Source organism: Tauraco erythrolophus, chromosome 4, assembly GCF_009769465.1.
Source record: "Tauraco erythrolophus isolate bTauEry1 chromosome 4, bTauEry1.pri, whole genome shotgun sequence".
NCBI classification, from domain to species: Eukaryota; Metazoa; Chordata; class Aves; order Musophagiformes; family Musophagidae; genus Tauraco; species Tauraco erythrolophus.
Window position 1 is genome coordinate 79,316,059 of NC_141468.1, and position 21,769 is coordinate 79,337,827.

The window sequence follows — 21,769 nt, forward strand, 5'->3', positions numbered from 1 at the left end:
AAATCCCACCACAGAACATTACTGCATTGTTTCTATCCTTTTAAAAGGACAAGCATGCCTACACTTCTATGTAGTCTGTGGCAAACATTAAAGGAGAGCACTAGAGTAAGCTAGATAATTTAAATACTGAAAATAAGTCACTAGGACAACAAAACATGCCTGAAAGTTGCTTTATTTGTTCATAAGGTCTGTGCGTTACAGCAAGCATAAGTTTAGCTACTGTGGACAAAGCTCAATCTGGAAGAGCATTAAATGTTAACCATAGAGATGTATAGTGAGTAAAGCCCACATCTGCACACAATGCACTGTTTTTCTATTGCTGGAATCTAACATTCATGAGTTACAGATCTTTAAGATCTTTCTGGATGTTCCACAATGTATCTGCACTCTTCTTCAGCTGAGCCACCTCATCATCCTTCAGCTTTTGGTTGATGACACTTGTCAATCCAGAGGCACTTAGGACAGCAGGAAGGCTCAAGAAGACATCATTCTCAACGCCGTACATGCCCTGCCACAAACATGAGAGATCACTCAGACATAAGTCCATCACCCCAGATCTACTTTTAGTTTATTCAGCAGGAAGCCTTCTGAGAGCAGAGCTCAAGGCTATCATTTTGCAAGCTGCAGAAAATTTTCAGTCATCACGTATTTGAGAAAATAAAAATTAGAGCTGTTTTAGACAAAACGATTTGCAATAGAGATAGCTGACTTCAGAAACCTTCGAAACTCTCACTTTTATTTATATACAGCAAGTATCTGACAAAACTCAAAGACAGAGGGAGCTGTAAGTTCAGCCTGGTCAAAGTCCTTGCTGCACCAGAGGTTATACAGCTGGTACAGACTGGATGCAGTCAGCTCTCTTCCCTAGCACCTTTGCTAGGCAGTGGTTCATGGAATCACAGCTGGGTAACCATTAAGTCTTCCATTTTTGCACTGAAACTTCCTTTTAATGAATCTGCACGCCACACGTAACACACTTTACACAAGGATCGTACAACATTGGGTAAAGAGAACTCATTTCCAGCTCCGTACTTGTGAGAAGGGTAGGTTAAGAGGTCAGGCTAGAAAAAACTGCAGTAAGCTCCAGTTTTAAATTCAAAGTATTTTACAAAGCTTCCTTTGTTTCAGCATCTTGCTAATTAAGACTATTTAGCTTTTCCATAACAACAAAATGAACTAGAGCACCCAATTAGCCATCACTTCTTACCTTTACCAGTGTTGAGACTGAATGAACCCGGTACAAGTTCTTCAGCATGGTCTCACAGAGGTCAGCAACACTAAGGCCAATAGCCCAGTTTGTGTATCCCTTAAGTCTGATCACCTCATAGGCACTAAGGAAATATTGAAATACAATTGCATTAAGGTATCTTCAAGACACTGTGTGAACATCAAGTCTTAACATCAGTGAATGTTTCCAAACTCCTGTGACGTTGTAAATTTTGGAATTCAACCACCGAAGTGAGAGTTACATATTTCAGCATTACAGGATGAAGCATAAAGTCTGCATTATCCCATAAGTACAATAAAGAAGCCATATCGTTCTCACAGGATCAGCTGAAAAAAAACAGCTTCCATCTATGGACAATTCTTAGTGTTAAGTAGAAAAACAGATACCTACGAGTCAACAAGTTCTCTATTCAAGTCAGCAGCACAATCATTCTGAGTGCATTTGGAAAAGGTAAACATTTAGAGTCAAAACCATGCACTACTTACACACCCCTCTTAATTTTTTTTAACCAACATTTGGGTACACTTTGTATCAGTATAGCCCTTATTTCACAAGTGAGACAAGTAATCGGCAACACGTATAGTTACCTCTAGACAAGCTTTCCTAAATCAATGAAAAAATTTTCCCCAAACCAGCTCCAGCACTCTGCTCACAGAAATGTACTACCTTTTCCTAGAGACTTGTGCCCTTTGAACAAAGTTAACCCTTTACGAAGCCACTTGTGAGAAAACAAGTGCACAGGGCTCTAAGCACTGCAGTGGATATGCTATGCAACAGCTTGTCTCGCTGCAGGATAACAAAGCTTACCAGCTGAAATCCTGCATTTCAGTGTTTAAACCAGTATTGTGCAACGCAACCCTCTAAATAAAAGGGCATGAAAGCTGCAGCAGAACAGAGAGGCTGTGACAAGGAGGCAGTGTGCAGACTAGCTATTTTCAGCATCACATATCTACCTTATCCCTCAAGTCACTGTACCTTTCAACCACTTGCTTGTGGACATCCTTCCAGTTCTCGCTATCTTTATCAGTTCCCATGGCAGGATTCAGTTCCTGGAGGGAAACGCCTGCCACATTAACTCCACTCCAAACAGCCACTGTAAGAGAGACAAGATTTAAGTTTCAATAGCACTTAGTGACTCCTCCTCTTTTCCCAAGATAACTGGAAACAATGTAGTAGCAGGCAGAACCACAGTAATGTTTAAGGGTCATGGTTTAACCCCAACCAGTAAGCACCACACAGCTGCTCATTCATTCCCCTCCTCAGGAGGATCAGGGGAAGAGATTTAGAAGAATAAAAGTGAAAAAACTAACAACAAGGGGTTCCTACTGTAGTAATTTCCATAACATGCAATTCAAATCATGGATTATTTTCATCTAGGATTAAATCACCTTGAGGTACACATTGGACTCCTTTGTCCTTCTGCACTACTCACCAAGTACCCCCAGGTCCTTGAACCAAAACTGTCCCACAAATAGGTTTACCCTTTCCTGAGGAAGGAATAACCCAGACTGGTTTTCCCCCAACAAGCTCCTTACATGTACTATGGGGATCTTACTTCCCTCTGCCATGTGCAGGGGTTTTAACTGACAGGGCCAGGTCAACTGGCAGATCCTCTAGCATCAACTTCTGCTAAACGTGTACCCCAATGTTTGAATGTCTAAGCACCCATTGCTCTCGGTGTAGTTTTTAACAGCCCACTACATCATTCAATTTTCCCAGAGGCTGGCGCACGATAGGGAATGTGACACACCCAGTCAATGCTATGTTCATTGGCCCAGGTGTTCATGAGGTCGTTTCGCAAGCAAGTCCCATTTCCTGATTTGATTCTTTCAGAGGTGCCATGTCACCATAAAACTTGCTTTTCGAGGCCCAGGATAGTATTCTAGGCACTGGCATGGGTCACAGGGTACGTTTCCAACCATACAGTAGTTGCTTCCACCACTGTAAGCAGATGGTGCTTGCCATGGCACAGTAGTGCGATACCTAGTGTGATATAATCAATCTGCCAGGCTTCCCCATATTGATATTTCAGCCATCATCCTCTATACCATAAAGGCTTTAGCCACTTCACTTGTTTGATTATGGCACATCTTTGACATTCATGGATAACGTGAGCAATGGCATCAATAGTCAAGTCCACCCCTTGATCACGAGCCCATTTTATGTTGCATTCCTTCCTAAGCGTCCTGATGTGTCACAGGCCCATCAAGCTATAAATAGCTCACCCTTATGTTCCCAGTCCAGATCCACCTGAGCCACTCCAATTCTAGCAACCTAGTCTACCTGCTCATTGTTTCACTATTCTTCTATGGCACAACTCTTGGGTATGTGAGCATCTGTGACACGCTTTTACAACCAGGTTCTCTCAAGCAGCAACATCTTGACATAATTCAGCAGCCCAGATAGGTTTACCTCTGTGCTGCCAGTTGGTCTGCTTCCATTGCTATAGCCATCCCACAGAACATTTGCCACCATCCACAAATCAGTCTAAAGATACAGCACCATTTTTCTCCTTCAGCAATATCTAAAGCCAGCTGTATGGCTTTCACCTCTGCAAACTGACTCCATTCACCTTGTCCTTCAGCAGTTCCTGCTACTTGTCACATAGGACTTCACACAGCAGCTTTCCACCACCTTTGATGTTTTCCCACAATACAACAGGATCCATCTGTAACCAGGGCATATTGCTTTTCATTTTCTAGTAATTTATTACACAAAGGGGCCTCTTCAACATGAGTCACCTTCTCTGGTGACACTCTGAAGTTCCAGCCCTCTGGCCAGCCCATGATCACTTCCAGGATTTCTGGGCAGCCAGAGTCTCCCATTCGATCCCGCTGCATTTATCAGTGTGACTCACTTACTCTATGTAGCATCAGTTCCATGACACATAGAGGGAACCCTCCCTTTGGACATCCAGCCAAGTGCAGGCAATCAAGGTGTCAAAAGGAGCTGTGCTTCAGTACCAGCTACTTCTGAAGCAGCTCAAATTCCTTCATATGCTGCCGATATCTTTTTTTCAGTTGGAATGTAACAGGCTTCAGACCCCCTATAACCCCAGCTCCAAAAATCCTAGAGGTCAACCTCAAGTCTTTCTCCAGGTGCTTTCCACCAGAGGCTTGAGGCGGGATCCTTATCCCTGGCTGAGATATAAAGCATATTTGTCCTGTCTGGTCTGGCCAAAGCACTACTGCATAAAATCTCTCATTTAATTTGTTCAAAGGCTTGCTGCTGCTCAGGGCCCTATTCAAAGCTGTTCTGGGTCACTCAATAGGGAGGGCTTACAATCAGACTATAACCTGGAATACACATTCTCCAAAACTCCACACCACCTAAGAAAGCTTCTATTTCTTTTTTGTTGGTTGGTGGAGATATAGCTGTTATTTTATTGATCACATCCTTTGGGATATGACAATAACCATTTTATGCCTAAAAACTGGATTTCCTGTGCAGGTCCTTTGACCGCAATTTGTTTTATAGCAAAACCAGCTTCCAAAAGAATCTGGATTCTTCTTCCCCCTTCTCAAACATTTCCTCCACTGTGTTGTCCCACACAATGATGCCATCAATATACTGCAGGTGTTCAGAAGCTTCACCTTGTTCCAGTACAGTCTGTATCAATCCATGACAATTAGTAGGGCTGTGTTTCCATCCCTGGGGCAGTCAATTCCAGATGTACTCAAGGTCAATGTTTTAATAACAAATCTTCCAGACACAGCAGAGTAAGATGACAAACAGTACAGCAACACAGCAAGCAGCCACTAACGAGCACTAGACTAATGTACAGGAAGGCAAGCAAGCCCCCATGGCAAGCACATGACCATGCAATTAATAGCTATGAATTCGATCTAGCACATTCCAATCAAATCCATCATTATCTTAAACCTTTTAAGCCCCACACTTTCCCCACCAGAAAGGACTGTCATGGTTTAACCTCAGCCAGCAACTAAGCACAAAGGACTGTCATGGTTTAACCTCAGCCAGCAACTAAGCACCACGCAGCCACTCGCTCACTCCCCCCTCAGCAGGATGGGAGGGGAAGAGAATTGGAAGGGTAAAAGTGAGAAAGCTTGTGGGTCAAAATAACAACAGTTTAATAATTGAAATAAAAACAATAAAAAAATTGTAATGAAAAGGAAAATAGCAAAGTGAGAAATAAAACCCAAGACAGACAAGTGATGCAAATGAAAATAATTGCTCACCACCAACCAACTGATGCCAGCCAGTCCCTTGAGCAGCAGACCCCCAGCCCACCTTGCCCCCAGTTTACTGCTGAGCATGACATCATATGGTGTGGAATATCCCTTTGGTCAGTTGGGGTCAGCTGTCACAGCTGTTTCACCTCCCAACTTCGGTGCACCTCCAGTCTGCTCACTGGTGGGGTGGTGTGAGAAGCAGAACACACCTTGACTCTGTGTAAGCACTGCCCAGCAGTAACAAAGGCATCCCTGAATTAGCAACCCTTTCCAGCACAAATACGAAACACAGCTCCATACTAGCCACTAGGAAGAAAATTTACTCTCCCTCAGCCAAACCCAGCACATTCGCAAAGATTTTAAGTTTTCATTTAACTACAGTTAATTCGGAGTACTAACACCTTAAAAAAGGTCAACTGCAAAACATTAACAGAACTTTCAGTCCTTGAAAGGTGTAGACAGCTACTTTTAAAGTCAGAAACCTCAAATTCTAGCAAAAAGACACATCTTATCTGTTCAGCCTTTCAAAACTAATTTTACTCAAAAATTGCAGTAAGTATGTATTTGCTGTCCCAGTAATCAATATTAGGCTTAGTCTTCAAGAATCACAGAACAGTTTGGGTTGGAAGGGACCTTAAAGATCATCTGGTTCCAACCCCCCTGCCATGGGCAGGGACACCCTCCACTACACCAGGTTGACTAAAGCCTCATCCAGCCTGGCCTTAAACACTTCCAGGGATGGGGCATCTACAACTCTGGGCAACCTGTTCCAGTGCCTCACCACCCCCAGAGGGAAGAATTTCTTCCTTATATCTAATCTAAATCTCCCCTCTTTCAGTTTAAAGCCATTGCCCCTTGTCCTATCACTACACATCCTTGTAAAAAGTCCCTCTCCAGCTTTCCTGTAGGCTCCCTTTAAGTACTGGAAGGCTGCTATAAGATCACCCCGGAGCCTTCTCTTCTCCAGGCTGAACAACTCCAACTCCTTCAGCCTGTCTTCATAGCAGAGGTGTTCCAGGCCTTGGATCATCTTCATGGCCCTCCTCTGGACCTGTTCAACTGGTCCATGTCCAAGAATTCTACTCTTATTTCCCTGAATAACAGGATAACAATATGCAAACTTAGAATACCAAGACAGGTATTTGCACGTCTCCCTTCACATTGAAAGTTTACATGTAGGCTCATTGTCTGTTCCAGTAACTAGAAAATTTCTTTGTTACTTCAAAGCAAAAGCAGCTATAACTGAAGCAAGATGAGCTCTGTGTATGCTCAGCCAACTTCTGCTCTCATTACAGTGCAGGGCTGGCTTCAGTACTGTACTTTGATCAAACACAATGGGACATTGAAGAGGTGGCTCCCTTAGAAATACACAACACTAAAACAGCAAGCAGTACCCATCTACACAGATTTTCTGCTGCATTGTTTCAAACTTGAAATACATGAACTGAATTAAGACAAATAAGCTTCTTTGATCTCACATGGTTTTAAAAAACATCTTCTCTTAAACAGCATGGACAAAAGTCACAAAATAAGGTGAGGGATAATTTTGTTAGCCTGAATCTAGATTGCTAGCTTTTTCTATTACTTGCAACAAGCTCTGCCGTTGACCTAACAAGAGCTAACATTGCTTTCAGAGAAGTGCACTACAGGCTATGTTATTATACCCCAAAGACTCAGGATAAACAGAAGTAGCAAGCTATAGCCTTTAGGACACAGCTTTAGCTAATGAAATTGGCCTTTTCAGTTCAGGTTTTAATCATATAGCCACAATCACTTTTACTAAAAAAGCATGGCTAGATTTCCTGTACTTGTCTCAACTCCAATTTTGATAAAAATACAGCAGAGTGCTACTTATTCAAGCCCAGCTGCATCTGCTCTTCCAAAAATTTGTAACACCCCTTAGGCTTCAACCTCTAATATTATATTGCTTATTCCCAAGGAGGTCAGAACCGCTCCTTACCACTGGAATCACCATGTTCTCCCAAGATCCAGCCATGGCAGCTAGTTGGGTGGATACCAAGTTTCTCAGCCATCAGGTAGCGAAATCTAGCTGTGTCTAGATTGCAGCCACTTCCAATCACACGGTGTTTTGGCAGGCCACTCAGCTTCCATGTGACATAGGTTAATATATCCACTGAAAAGAAAAACATGCGCAGTAAATGACACCATTCACATACATCAAGAATGCTCCAACAATTACTTTACTGCAAGCAGTAGGGCAATCAGGACAACTCAAAACACAGTTGTGCTCGTAGGGCTGACTATCTGAAGGACTAAAATGCATGCACTGCTTGAGATTTAGGACCCATCAAGCTACTGTTCAAAGAAAATTGATGAAGGTCTTTGGAGATTAGTATCCTACCAGCTAAAGTTGGAGGCACTTTTTTGTCACAGCTAAACCCCAAGGGCATCCAGAATTGGGACTGAACTCAGGTGGCTGAAACATTCAAGCAATTTTGTGAAGTAATGTTACCTTTCACTTCACAGTAAGACATACAGCAGTTTACAATGAAACATGTTTGAGATTTGAATAGTCCATTTCTAGTTGGTAACTACTTCAGTTTAATTGAACAAGTTTGGGTGTTAAGCAGTTTCTGCACTGATTACCTCTGTAGCATGAAAAGCCAGATGAGCAATATGCTTTAGCTGCATGTGGCTCTAAAAATACAGTTTTAGGAAAAAAACAAACCTAGGTTGAGGCAGACAGAAAGAGGGATGTGAGCAAAGAGAAAGACCCCTAACCCACAGCTCAAAGCAACAATAATAAACAGGTTGCAATAACTAATTATGGCTCCAAAACTCAAAAGCCAGCCAGTTCCCAGGAGGGAATATATTTGGGTATACAGATCTGAAATAGATCATTTGCTCTGCTCAGGCACCAAAAACACGTCATCTCAGTAGAGCTGACACCTTGCTGTTTTAAGTGGCATGCTCACCAGGCATAGCTACCCTAGAGCTTCAGCTGGGGCAGTTCCTGCCAGGAGCACAGTAATCTGCACAGACTACAGAGCACCTCCCTATCAAACAGCTACAACTGCTCCAGACAGTCTGGCTTTCAAGTCAGGTGCTGAGACACACATTTGGACTTTCGAGCTCTGCTTTGTAATCTCATAGTTTGCCTACAGCAGGGCTTTCCACAGGCCAGGCTGCAGACAATGCTATCTGAGCTAGAGCCCAGTCAGATCCAAGGAATTTAAACAGGGAAGGACATCAAGGTCACACACCAACACGCATGCAGTGCACACCCCTGAAGTCCCTTCTAATGGGCTCACAGTAACTTCCACTATATAAGACTAGTGGACAAAACTCCACACATTGAGAAAACAAAGCATTATAAAAATAATTCTGAAAAAACAACATGCAAGTCTTTTTCTGCAGCTGCTCTACTGAAAAGAAGTCTATAGTTTGAATTCAGCCTTGCTACAACAAGAACAACTTTATCTTTAATTCAGTCTGATTTTTAGATAAGCGTTTAAAATTGCTGTAAGTTATTGTACTTGCACAGCAGCCACTTGCTCTGTACACTAGTATTCAGTAGCACTAATTGCACACCAGCTAATTACTCAACCACCAGCTCAGTTACTAGCTTTACATGCACTGTTTTGACTCTGCAAAGTTACTTTAAAAGCACTGTCACTTCATTGGCAGGGTTCTGCAGTACTGGCTTCACCCACATGTTGAATCAAGCCAAGAGAGTCCTACAGAGACACCCTATAAAGCATATCAGAATGTTCAGTCAGCTTCAGATATCCAAATATCCAAGCTGTCCCACTGAGATGCTTGCAAGTGAGCACACAATATGTGTGATCAGTTATAACTAAGTCTTTTCTAATCTAACTGAACTATGTAGTTCAGTTAACCTTTTGCTCACCACAGGTTTCAGCACGTAAATTATTTTTCTTGAAAATATAGCCAAGATTATAAGGTAAGTTCTTCATCCTGAAAAATGGCCATATCGTATCTAGATACAAAAGAAAGTTACTATTTATGAACAATTTAAAAGCAAAATGGATGTCTCCTTTAGAGATAAACATTTTAAACTAACTACTGCTTAAGCCCAAGTATGTAAAGAACTGAAGTATTTACCATGAGGCATGCTTTTAAAATATGGACACCATAAGTTCTGAATAAAGAGAGCACCAGAAAGTACACAATATTTGTTTGTATTCTACTGCTACAACTACATGGCAGATGTCCACACAAAGCTACTAACCTTCAATATTCAATTTGTATTTGAGAGGACTGATAAAATAAAACACTAGTTCGCCAAAAAATAGAATGTAAGTGTTTTAGGAAAAGATCGCTTTACCTGGGTTGGAAACCACGAGGATGGTGCAGTTGGGGCTGTATTTGATGATCTGAGGAATGATAAATTTGAAGACATTTACATTCCTCTGAACCAGGTTGAGACGACTCTCCCCCTCTTGCTGACGAACTCCTGCAGTTACTACCACAATCCTGGAGTTGGCTGTGACAGCATAATCTACAACAGAGCATGAGAGAGAAGACACAGAATGTGTTTAATAGACTTATCACTAATTTCAATAGCACTGCGTTCATATAGGTATTAAGAGTAGCTTCTCCACAGTGCATACAAACCCAAAAGCCATGAGACATCAATATTAAAGCCAGCACCATCTCTTAACATTGTCTTAACATTGTCTTAACATACCAATATGTGGGTCTTGAGAGTACATTCAAGCCCTCTGAATCTCAATTCCACTATCCAAACAACAACACTATTTCTTCTACACCAAAGAGGTACTAGAGTTTCATTAAAATCAATTTTACTCAACAAGCCCGAAACTGTAAAGTGGCCATTAGAGATGTAAGAGAAAGAAGAGAAAGCTCAGACTAAGAGCCACTCCCATTGGTATGATGTTCATCTGAACTCTCATCCCAATTCATATACTTCAACTTTTCAACACCAAATCCTTAGACTTCAAGATTACACAATTAATGCTCCGCTATTAAGCAAATTCACAGACTATCTGTATTAAAAGAAACTGAGGTCCACCTTTGTCTGCCACAATCTTGTGAGTGTGAAGGAACAAGCTCCCATGCTGTAGATCCATCATTTCTCCTTTTAGTTTGTCTTCCAAAACATCAACCAGAGCAAGCTCATCACAAAGATCCTGAAGAAAACAACCAAATTTGAAGGAGTCAATGAAGCAGTTAACTTGCATTTTGAAGTTATCCCTGAGTTGAGCTATATTACATTTTAAAGTAACACATTAGACACCTGAAAGCAGCTCTTTTCCAAAGGTAAACCAGTAAGACAGCACTGTCTTGGTGTTCTGATGTATCTCACAGTAACAAGGTCAGAAGCTAGTATAGCACAAGTTCATAAAACTCATTCAGACTTTCTAAAAAAAGGTATTATTTGTGGGGAGTTTGAGTGTACAGCTAACCCTCTGCTAGCAAGGCACTTGATGATTTAGTTATCATCTTAGGAAAAAAGTTTCATCTTTCAGAATCATAACAAACCTTCTAGATCTATCCAGCAAATAGGCCTATTTTAAATATTTAAATACCTAACACATAATTATGAAATAAGTATTCTCATATAACATTCCTTCAACCAATTCATTTCACAAAGATACAGAAAGGGAACAGACTTATTTTCCCCAATGCTAAAAACAGTATCAAGAGAAAACAGATTCTTTACCTAATTTCTCTCTACTAGAGCTACTATATGATATTTACTTTGCAGAACAGGTTTAGCCATGCACACTTGTTGTCCAGCCAGGTTAAGTTGGGAGATAATGTCATATAGTCTTAGAACAGGAAAATAATGAAATACAGAGGTGGAGGAAAAAGTCATTCTGCTCTAATGCCAAGTTTTACTGCTGTTTGACAAAAGTGTTTACTACTCTTGTAAATTCTGCTATACTTAAAGGCTCATCGTTCAGTAAATTATACTGAGATTCAAATTACTACTTCTATTTTTCTAGTTATCTACACCCCATTTGAAAGCCTTTAAGCCATTTTTACACTACTGAAAATATTAGTGTAAGCTGATTTGATCAACTGCTGAAGGAAAACCTTAAGAACCTCCATCTGCACTTGCTCGGTTCTCAAAATAGTCTGCAGTGTAAAATTGAAGTCTCAGTTGTTAAAACATTATGAAGAAGCATCTTTAACTGAAGTCACTGGTGTTAAGCTAAGGAGTTAATGTAATCAGAATTTGAAAAAAAAAGAACATGTGCACATATGCAATTAAGGATAGATCCATACGCACACATCCTGACAACATGGGACTTTCAGTTTAGACCTTGCAAACTATATTCACAAGATTCATTGGGTTCAAGGAGCTAGTTCTCATCAAAAGAGAAGATCACCTGGAATAACGGAATAACTCCAATGACTAATTTCATGAATTTGCATCAGTGTTGCCTAGAGAATTCAGCTCATTATTAGCACACTCAGGAATGAAGTCTACACAATCACCACATGCAGCTTAAAATATTCTCATTGAAAACAGCTGACTTGTGACCATGGAGATGTTTCCATTTCTAAAATGGTACAGCAACATCAGTGACTTGTCTCCGAGAGGGAGCTAAAAATAACCAACATGGAAGTTGTAGTGCCATTCAGACTTATATATTAAATACCACACCAGTAAACTGAAATTAGCATTATCACACTGTTTAATTTTATAAAATTCAAAGCCATCTAAAAGTCAACTGCATCTACATATTAAAGGATAGGAAATTAAGTACAAAATTTTATGCCATGGTTTAACAAAAAGACATCTTGAGGAGCCAACCATCTTGCACGAGATCAAAGTCACATCTAATTCAGTGAAAAGAATCGGACGTTTTTGTTATAAAAATGTTTTATACTGCAGCTTATACTTGTGAGAGACCAAGAGAGAGCAGAAGCCTGGTCGAAATAAACTCCATCATGCCATAATCCAAGCTTGAAAAATTTAAAGCCAGTTTTTACTCTGGGTTTGGTGCATACAACTCATTACTAGTAAAACTTTGTGCCTAAATTTCTGAAAGCATAAATAGATCTTGCTTACAGCAGCATATTAAACACAGACAAACGCTGGATTGTAGTCAAGTTTGTGGAAACTTCACCTGGCTCCCTCACTGCCAACCTTACAGGTTACTGTGCTCCTTCAAAACTAAATGAGTTCAGACCATGAGGCAAACATTTGCCTAAAAGGTATAAATATAAAACCCCACAATGAACCATCATTGGTTTTCCATTAAGTTTCTCCTTTAGCTATATGGTTTTAAACACTATTTGTTACTTTCACATCAGTACTTAGTTTCACTCTGGTCTTTTCTTACTGTCAGTTTTTCCCTGCTTTTACAAGGCTCATGAATATGAGCAACTGAAAGCCCTTAAAAAATATTTTAATTATTAAAAACCCAGTACTTTAAAACATGCATTCAAGGTAAGACTTCCAAATAAAATACAGCTGGTTTAGTAGTACATGCAAGATTTTTGGTATCACTGTGAGCTACTTGAGTTAAGATCTACTCCTGCAAGTAGGTAGGGCATATCTGTTTATGCTTTCTTTTAAGAAAGAAAAGGGAAAAAAAGGACATGGAGCCCCCATTTGCCTTTTCAAAAACAGCATGAGAGGAATCAAATTTAACTAATTCACAATATTCTTTAAAAACAAAGTGCAAAGTACAAGAGATCCTTATTGCATAATAAGCCTTTGCTTTGCTCAAAGACTGCAACATGAGATTTGCCAAAAAAAAAACCTGCAGAAACCAGTAACAGGAAAAAGTCAGAATAACCTTTAAGTCCAACCCTCTATTTTCAGTTTTTGGAAGACGAGCTAAAACCTCTCTGGAAACAATAAAGTCATATAACCAAGCAATAAGGGCTTAAGAGAAATAAAGAAGCCTACTGAAGGGGATAGCAGTATTTTCTGTTATTATGGCACATATGCATTAAAAGACTAAAAAGCAAACATGTATCGTTCTGATTCCTATCCCATATTTCACATGGATTCTATTCTATCTACATTCTTTGGCCAGTGGCACTCTCCCACAAGCAAACTTCAGCTTTGTTGTGGAAGAATACCAAAAATCAAAAAGAGAAAGAAGAGTTCGGCAGGAGTTCCAGAGCCACTGCTCATTACATTTTCCCTGCAGCCTGCAAAGTAACTCTGTCTAAGGAGAGATTTATTGCTAAGCACAGATGGAAAGGTGAAAGAACAAGGAGAAACTGAACAGCAGGTCAGCCTTGCATGAACACACGGTGTAGGTCACCGCTTGCTTACACAACCTGCAAATGATTCATTCCTGTACCGACCTACCGAACTTCCCACCACTCGCTAAGACAAACGGGCAGCGCAGAACACTGCGGCAGCTGGAATCTGAACAGCACGCTGTCCTTGGGCCGTACCTTTCCAAGGATGCTGATGGCGCAGGCCATCCCAACCTGTCCAACCCCCACGACAGTTATCTTGTTGTTCGGGACCGTGATTCCCGCAGCAACGGGGGTCATCAGCTTCTCCTTGAGGGTAGCCATGGCGTCCTGCAAGAAGAGACAGGAAGCTCTGCTTCAAAGCCCAGCGGGAGCCGAAACGCGTGCTCTGAATTTAAGAGGTCATCCGCCACCGCCGGAAACTTGCCGATGAAGCGCTGTGACGCCGGCTTACGTCAGGCAGCACGCGGGCACGCTGTCCTTGCTCACGGGACTCCTTCCACCCCCCGAGTTACCAGCCCACCCACGCAGCCACCCCTCCCCGGCCGCAGGGCTCCGGCTCCCATCCCTCCCCGCACCCGCTGGTGCCCTGCGGAGGGCTGAAGGCGGGTAGAAGTTATTTTAGCAGCACTCAACGGAACATCCCTCTGTTGGGAGAGCTGCCAGAGCCTCCCCGCGCAAGGCAGAAACACCTCCTGCGTTAATGGTTCTTCGGCATTCGCCTCCATTCGAGGCGCCCGTCAGGGCTCCGGGACTGGTGATAAAACCACAAACCAGTTTGGGAGCAGCAACCCTGCGGGGACTTCCCCGGCTCGGTTCCACGCGGCCCCGAGGCTCCCCTCGCCCAGCCCACGGAGCGCTGCGCGGTACCTCCGACCTTCCCCTTCCCGCACATCCCCCTTTTTTCCCTCCCTCTCCCGCCAGCGCCGGCACACGAGGCCACCCAGCGGATTTCTGCGCACGACGGGAGGCCGAGGCAGGAGCCGCCATCCCACCCAAACCCTCAGGACCCACAGCCTGGCTCCGGCCACCGGCCTGCGCATCCATCCCACCGGTGCCGGGACCGACCCGCCGCCAACGCCCCCCCCCGCCCCAGACACCATCCGACCGCCGCGCAGGGATGGTCGGCCGCGGAAGAAGGCGCCCGGGCGGACCGGACCGCCCGAGGAAGGGAGAGGAGGACCAGTCGACCCTCTAGCATCCCCCATCCCGGAGAGGGGACCTCGCCAGCTCCGCTCTCCCCGTACCCACCAGCAAGGTTCAGACTAGGGAGAGGCGGGAAAAGCACCACGGCGACCGTCCGGGGCTCGGGCAATGAGGGCTCCGCAGCGGAAGGGGCGGCCCGAAAAGGGGCGGCCGGGCCGGGCCGCCCCCCGCCGCGCCCTCCTGGGCGTTCCCCGGCGCCGCTGGGAGGCGGCGGCCTCCGCGCTCAATCCCCGCCAAGGACGGAGGCTCAAGGGTGCTGCCGCTCCGCCCCCGGCTCCCCCCTCCGGCCCCGCTTCGCCCGGCTCACCCCTCCCCGGCACCCCCGGCCCCCGGCGGGGGAGGGGAGCGCTGACTCGTGCCTTTTTTTTTGTGCCGATGGCGGGAGGGAGCGCAGGCGGGTGAAGCGATGCTGCCGGGAACCGGGAAATCCCGGCGGGACAACGGCCCGGCTGGGGTCACACACACACACGCTTCGGCGGGAGCAGGGAATGCAGCCTGATGCAGGGCCACAACCGCTCCTCCGCCCCTTCCCTCTGCTGCGGCCCTATCCTGACTATTCGCCATATCCCAGCAGAGCATCACTTTACAATCGCAATGTATAGGGCCAGTGGAGCGTGAACAGAGTTTTGTGCCTTGCTAAAGCGATAAGCACATCCATCACTGTAAGTAACAGCAAAATCAGAGATTATTTCCTTTCCTCTGACCTACGGAACAGAGAAACTGAAATTTTGGGGGTGCGATTTGCCGCTGTTGCTGAGAAGAGAAGAAGGAAGTGATTTGCTGAAATTCCTGCGGGACCGAGGCATGCAAAATAGGAAAGAATAGCAAAGATTATTTTTTCCTGATGCTGTAACATTACTTCTTTCTAGCTGTAAAGGAAGAAACTAGAGGCGAAACACTGAACTGTACACAGTTTCACTGGGGAAGAAAAGAAGGCTTTAGTTGCACGTGATTAACTCTTTCTCACAAGAGCGAAAACAGGAGGGTAAATTCCAGAGTCCTCCCAAATAAGTCACTGGGTTAAATATCTGTCCAAGGCTGTGGTTACCTTTTTCTCTGTTGTTGTGACCAGTTTAAGGTTTTATTGATTTTTTTTTTTGCCAAGTATTTTACCAGGTTTGTACTAACTGTATTACTTCCCTCTGGCTCACCAAGCAGCCAAACAAACGCTGGAGCCAGCGTGAGAGAGGTGGTGAGCACGAATGGCGAGGAAAGGGTGAAACCTGCTTTTCTGGGCAACGGTACAGATTCATGCTGTCTTTAAAATTACTATCTAACCATGACCTACTTTGCTTCTTTATGTTATTTGACATTGCCAAGGGTCCCCTGGAGGGAAAGGAATGAGTTAAGCCATCCACATGGCACTTCAGAAAATAAGAAAAAAAAAATTCAAGACTTTAGTAGCTACAGTTGAAATGGGAGCTGGAGATAAATAGTAACTACACGATGAAATGTAAGGGTCAGAAAGTCTATCCTGTATAATTGAAACGGGAACGTGCACAGCTAAACTTTAAGAAAGTAAGGAGGAAGGGAGAAGAAAAGGTACATGAGGCAGGAGGGGTTTGGGAAGGACCAGAGCAGAGGCAGAACCAAGGGGCTATGCTTGTCCTGCCAGGCCTGTTCTTGACAGGATCCTTCTCTCACCTTATGAGCATCCAACAATCAATTATCATAGTACCTTTTGTAATTCAATAGCAAGGAAAATGCCCCTTGCCTATTTGCAAGATCTTAAAGCTTTTAAAGGCATCCTAGACCACGTACCACAAGCTACAACAGCTCTCCTAGGCTCTCCTTTAGATCAGGCATCATTTTGCTTGCAGTGTTAAAGCACAGGGTATTTCATGCCCTCTCAGAAGCGCTTGCAATCTATACGGACAAGGCAAGTGCGGGACGGCCCAAGAAAGAAGATTATTCCCTCTTCCTGCTCTTAGTTATTTACTAATTTATTGTTCCAGACAATGGAGGATTGAGGCACACAGAGGTGAAAAGATCTCCCCAAGGGCACTCGGGAGATCTCTTGGTGACAGGTCACTGTTTCAAAGTTCAACTCTAGTTTGGCAACGTTGGCATTTTTGATGAAGCACAGTTTTCCAGAAAAACAAACCCTAGTGGTAAGGGACACAGTCTAAATAAATTTGCCTGGTAACCTTCATATCATTACAACATATTTTTTGTGTGTACATTTTAATCGCATTTAACTTTTGGTTTGTATACAAAGTCTGTAATTCTAAGTGTGTCCCATCATCTTCCCCAAACAGATGAAAGTTGGTATGATTTCCCTGCTGTTTCTTTCTTTTTTTCAAAACTGCAATTAAACCTCATTAGAAACAGAGATCTCGCATGAGAAACTCTATTAATGGAACCCTGTCCCACAGCAAAATGTTCCTGGTCTGATGGCCATGGTCTGATATGGCTGTAGTCCTAAGGTAGTAAACATTGTGAAGAATATAACCTAGGAAGGGAGAGAGCCAATTACATCACGAGAACATTGGATGTAGACCTGATGGCAGCACAATGTAAGGTAAGAGGTAACCTGGTAGATCAGGTCATCAGACTGCAGAATGGATATACTCTAAGCATTACTACACATGGCTGTAATGGAGAAAAAAGAATTAATTGTCTGGTTTTGCAAAATACGAAGAGCTGAATTCATCTGCTGGAATCATGAAATGCTGATGCACATAGAACGCTTGCAGATGCTGGATTAAAATTCTTGTCCACTTATATTTTAATTCTGTGCTTATTCATCTGGATTTTCCATAGGAAGGGGAAATATATCACATAATCAAGAAAAAAGATCTCGGAGTGGCAGTTCTGCAAGCTTTTATCCCACTTTCATTTGAAGGAATGATTCCTTATTTTTGGCATTGTGCCTACTTTCTGTTTAATTTTTGCTTAAAGATTGCACAGTGTTGTACAGATAGCACATTCGTAATAGCTAAATGGTTTATAACGTAGTTCATAAAACCAAACAAATGTCCATCACATGAATGTGTGCACAAGTTTGCACAGTGATAGCCTGCAGTTGAAGTTCCTACTGCTGGTGGAAGAGGTAACAGGATGGAAACCTTTTCCTCTTTAGATTATTCTTATTAACTCATCATAATAGCCCTCATTTTCAAAATAATCTTGATTTACTCTCTATTTTGGGGCACTTGAATGTGTAAGTAGCCCCAATATCTCCAAGTGCTTGCACAGACAGGCAGAGGCTGAGCAAGAAAGTGCATCTGGGAGCCATGGCAAGTGAACAAACGGGGCTTCTTCCTGCAAACCTGCATCATGGTGGAGTTGGGTCTGTGCTTCAGTGTTTGGGACCATAACGAAATGTGATGATCTTATTTAATGAATTTCTTTGATGTCAGAGTGTTGTGGTTTTAGGCCGATCCAGCAACTAAAACTCACACAGTCGCTCCTTCTCCAGTAAAGTGGAGAGGAGAAAAATATAATAAAGGGACTGAGGGTTGAGACAAGAACAGAGGGAGCACCCACCAACCATGGTCCCGGGCAAAACAGACTTGGCTTTCTTAAAAGCAAAACAATTTATTGATGGTTACTTAAAAGGACAAAGGGAAACAAAACTGGTTACTTGAGAGGATATACAGAAACAAAGCCAGATCTTAAAAAGGACACCTTCCTTCCCCCCCCGCCCCCCCCTTTTTTTCTTTTCCTCCTGGCTCTACCTCCTCCCCCCAGCGGCGCAGGGGACAGGGACTGGGGGAGTGCAGGTCAGTTCATTCCGTGCTGTTACTGCTGCTTCTTTCTCAAAGGAGGAGGAGTCCTTACGCCCTTTTCCCCTGCTCCAATGGATCCCCTACCTACGAGGAAAAAATCCACAAACTTCTCCAGCGTGAGTCCAGCCCACTGGAAACAATCCTTCCCCACAGATTGCTCCGGTGTGGGCTTTACCACAGTCTCGGGTACTTAGGGAGCTGTAGCCACTCGCTCCGGCGTGGGTCGTCACGCATACTCCAGATGCCTCTCTGCCTTGTCGTGCGTCCCAACACGACCATCCTCAGGCTCAGGCATCTTCTCCCCACGGGCTGCGAGTGGGTCTCTGCTCCACCGAGGCCGTCCTGGTTGCAGGGGGGCCGCCTGCTATCTCACCATCAGCCGCAGGGGAAAGTCGGCTCCGGCACCTCCTCCCGCTCCATCCTCACTGACCTGCTGTCGATGCGGCTGTTTCTCTCAGATCTCAGTCCTCTCCAGGTGAACTCAGCCCAGTGGGCACCCCAGGAGTTGGGTGCTCCCCGAGTTCCCCAGCTGGCTCCGCCGCCGCCATCCTCAGTGGGCGGCGCCGGCCCGACGCAGGCAGCTGCCCGGCCGGGAGCCAGGGAGAGGGGGCAGTGCCCTCCTCCCTTCTCTCCTCGCTCTTGGGCAAAGCACCTCTTCCACTTCCTTTGTCCCAACTTAAATAGGGCAATTCGCAGAGGCGCTGATTGGCTCAACCCCGAGGGGTTGGCAGTCGATCTGGTGGCCAGAACCAAGTCTAATCCGGTTCCAAAACCAGGGAGGTCACAGGGAGCAAAGCCCCTCTCCTGCCACCAGAACCCCCCCCCCGCCCCATCAAACCATGACACAGAGGAAATAAATGGTTATAAAATTTTGCAATTAGATGAGTAATAGCACTCAAGTTTGTAGCAACTAAACTGCGTTGATAACTGGCTCATTAAGAAGTGCAGCAGAAACAACTGCTAAATAAAGTTGTAAGACAGAAATGGGGCAATGCAGTACTTATATGATACACACATCTTGCTCTGGTGAAGGATCTGACTTGGAAAGGACCTTCCCTCCCCCTTGGGCCCTCTTCATATCCTTGAACTATGGTTCCCTCCTCCTCACTGTGCCAGCACAGCTCTTGGGAAGGCCTCGTGGGATCTCTGTCATCATCTCGTTGAAACATAGTCTTAAAGAAAAAGAAAAAAATGAAAGAACATCCTAAAGCATTTTTGTCAAAGATGCTTTCTAATTTCATCTTTAAATTATGGCAGAAATAGTACGAAACGTTTCCTGCTCCATTACAATCCAGTTTGTACACCATTCATGGATAAATAGAAGTCTGTCTTGCACAAAGATTGTTCAGCCTATGCCTTCCAAATACAAGCAAAAATATATAGAATTCATTGTTTATGTGACAAACAGACAGTGATTTTTATCAGTAGACGAATTTCCATACAATAAGGACAATTTATCTTCTTTGAACTGGTGAACTGTTCGGAACATTCAGTAGTCCTGAGATTTCTGTGTATAGATTTCTTTCATTGTATGTCCAAATCAGTGAATATGGCTTTGTCAACCTCACACCTCTCCACACATATGAGTGCAAGGCCACGTTCATGCTGGTGAGTTTTTTACATTAGTGCAATCACCCCTGTAATGACATACTGTAGCATTTCTGCCTGAAGAGTGACCTGTGCCACCACAATTTATCTTGGTACAAAGATTTTCATAGTAGTGCTTTATAGTGTAATGCATTACATTACAGTAGGTTTTTCAGTACCACTTCACGTAGAAACATATAATCTCTCTAATGACTTCTGAGGTAATTCCACAATTGCAGGACTTGTTACCTCTTTAGGAGTTGATTCCAGGTTTCACTGTCTGCATGTCGTGTTGGAGAAGGTACTGTACTATCTGAATCCCCCATGCCTGGACATTGCTTACACTGAATTTTGCTAAAGAACAGATTCATCTCTCCCACTATCTTCCGCCTACTCATTCGCTTACTTGATCCCACAATTTACCTTGTTAAAAATTGTCATAATTCTGAAGACAGACTGAATGCATTTTTGCCTGTTTTACAGAAACGCACTTCTGCCCATACTCTCCAGCACGATCACAGGCTTCCAGCTACTGCCTTTGAAGCCGATTGCTGATGTTAAGGGTCGAGGTTGATAAACTGTCCTCCTTTTTGGGAAGGTTCCACTGATATCTTAACTAACCTTTGCCATACTGCCCCCTGGACCCAACCTGCTCTGCAGTTCACAGAGCGAGCCTTGTGGAAAATACTGTGAATGCAACTGAGCTTCCAGTTGAGCGTCATCTAACAAGTTTCCCAGTACTGAGGAATGTTTGGCTCCATCTCTACAGCCAAGTCCCGTGTGAAGGCAAGGAAGGACACACTTTGCACTGAACCCACTGGGGACTCGTGGTGGTAGAGATTTGTTGATGGACGTTGGCAGAAAGCAATCAGGTGACGCAGAGGAGCATCCTACCCTTAATGGAGTTGGCTTTATGAGGAAGGGGAAGAGAAATGTTGGCAGATGCAGTGCGTCAGTGTATATCCAAATGCTGGGGAGGCTCCTGGAGTGTCCTCAGTCACAGCTTATTTCACCTGACTAGTATCTGTTCTGAGAGTTGACAAGTGGCAGCAACACAGCGGTTGCTCCCCGTAGAAGGCATGGTATGGAATTCGGTAATGTGTCCTGGAGAATTTCAATGCAAACTCATCGCTCCAAAGCTGGGTCAAAACAGCAGAGATCAGAAGATGTTGCTTTCTGACTGGCTGGCTCCATCTAAGTATCGTTATTTTGCACATCGATACCCCTCTCTTCTAAGCAAAGAAACCAAGACATAGAAACTATTCCTCAGTTCTGCAAGTCAGCCCCAAAGCAAGTTTAAGATGTAGCTCATGTTCTCATCGATCCTGCGATGATTCGTATCTGCATGCAATGCAGGCTCCCAGCTTTGGCCTTCTGGCTCACGCCTAAGCGAGATGCCCACAGAAGAGAGGACTTGCACCTCTCCTGTTATGGGGAATGAATAAATGAAGCGTTCTGAGGGGCCTGTTCCCAAATGCTGGTTCTTGCCCAGGGAAGCCATTTTCATCCCCCCACCATAGTCAGCAGAAGCTCTTCTCCAGAAGCTATTTAAGGCATAATGAGGTGCTGGCTTCAGAAGCTAAGCCAGCTTCTGGTGGTTTTGTCCCATGTTGGCAGATTCCAGTTCTGCATTGTTTGCCGCTGTCTTA

General features: G+C 44.0%; 1 protein-coding gene across 1 annotated transcript; it reads right to left on the bottom strand.

Annotated features, from left to right (window-relative positions):
- Positions 1 to 165: 165 nt before the first annotated feature.
- LDHB (lactate dehydrogenase B) lies at positions 166 to 14,902 on the bottom strand. The gene is made up of 8 exons (XM_086610554.1): positions 14,848 to 14,902; positions 13,795 to 13,926; positions 10,439 to 10,556; positions 9,731 to 9,904; positions 7,382 to 7,555; positions 2,204 to 2,321; positions 1,208 to 1,331; positions 166 to 508 (listed from the first exon to the last, which is right to left on the bottom strand). The coding sequence occupies exons 2-8, from the start codon at positions 13,918 to 13,920 to the stop codon at positions 341 to 343; spliced, it is 1,002 nt and encodes a 333-aa protein (XP_086466680.1). The 5' UTR covers positions 13,921 to 13,926; positions 14,848 to 14,902; the 3' UTR covers positions 166 to 340.
- Positions 14,903 to 21,769: the final 6,867 nt, after the last annotated feature.